Source organism: Plasmopara halstedii (genome assembly GCF_900000015.1).
Source record: "Plasmopara halstedii genome assembly, contig: Scaffold_323, whole genome shotgun sequence".
In the NCBI taxonomy this organism is placed as follows: domain Eukaryota; phylum Oomycota; class Peronosporomycetes; order Peronosporales; family Peronosporaceae; genus Plasmopara; species Plasmopara halstedii.
Window position 1 is genome coordinate 1,720,310 of NW_020187244.1, and position 651 is coordinate 1,720,960.

The 651-nt window shown below is 43.5% G+C and overlaps 1 protein-coding gene across 1 annotated transcript; it reads right to left on the reverse strand.

The window, feature by feature from the left end:
• Positions 1–295: 295 nt before the first annotated feature.
• Positions 296–651, reverse strand: PHALS_08835 (uncharacterized protein; the record flags this gene model as incomplete). Its single annotated transcript, XM_024724255.1, has 2 exons — positions 296–396; positions 477–651. The coding sequence occupies 2 exons, from the start codon at positions 649–651 to the stop codon at positions 296–298; spliced, it is 276 nt and encodes a 91-aa protein (XP_024575150.1).

Genomic DNA, 651 nt, shown 5'->3' on the forward strand with positions numbered 1-651 from the left:
ATGTGGGGTATTTTGTTACTTTATGCTAATTCATTCCTAATACAATACATCTTCTGTTGTGTTATATTACGGCTCCCCGGTGATAATTTACGTGCTGGGGTATTTTTTCATTTTTTGAAAAGTTGGGATATTTTTTTATATATGGCAAAAGCTGGGGCATTTTTTTATTCTCCCTATTTAAAATTATAAATTTATAATCATAACTCATAAATCAAGAAATTATTAATAAGTAAGAACAAAACCAACACCTATCGCAACGCAACGGAGTCGTAACTGACCGTGCGCGCGAGTTCCGCTAGCGCTCAGAGCCAGGTTCAGCCTCGCTTTCCAATTTTAGACAGAGCTCAAACGTGACCGACCGCATGGCGCCTGCTGCCTCGTCGGTTTCAGTGACAACTAAGCCGAGTCGGGCACAATGGCCGCGCTGAAACGGGGTATGCAGACCTTCCATGGCATTTCAAGGCGTGTTGACTGACAAAAGAGTGTTCGCGTCAGTTGGTAGAGAGAAGTAGGAGCCAAAGCTGCGGCGCAGTAGGGGTTGCTAATATGAACAGTCTTGTTCACAGCAGGACCTTTCGAGTTCTGACTGGCGGAACTTTGTGGGATGAATACGTACAAATTCAGTATCAAAGTGACTTGACCACCAAACAT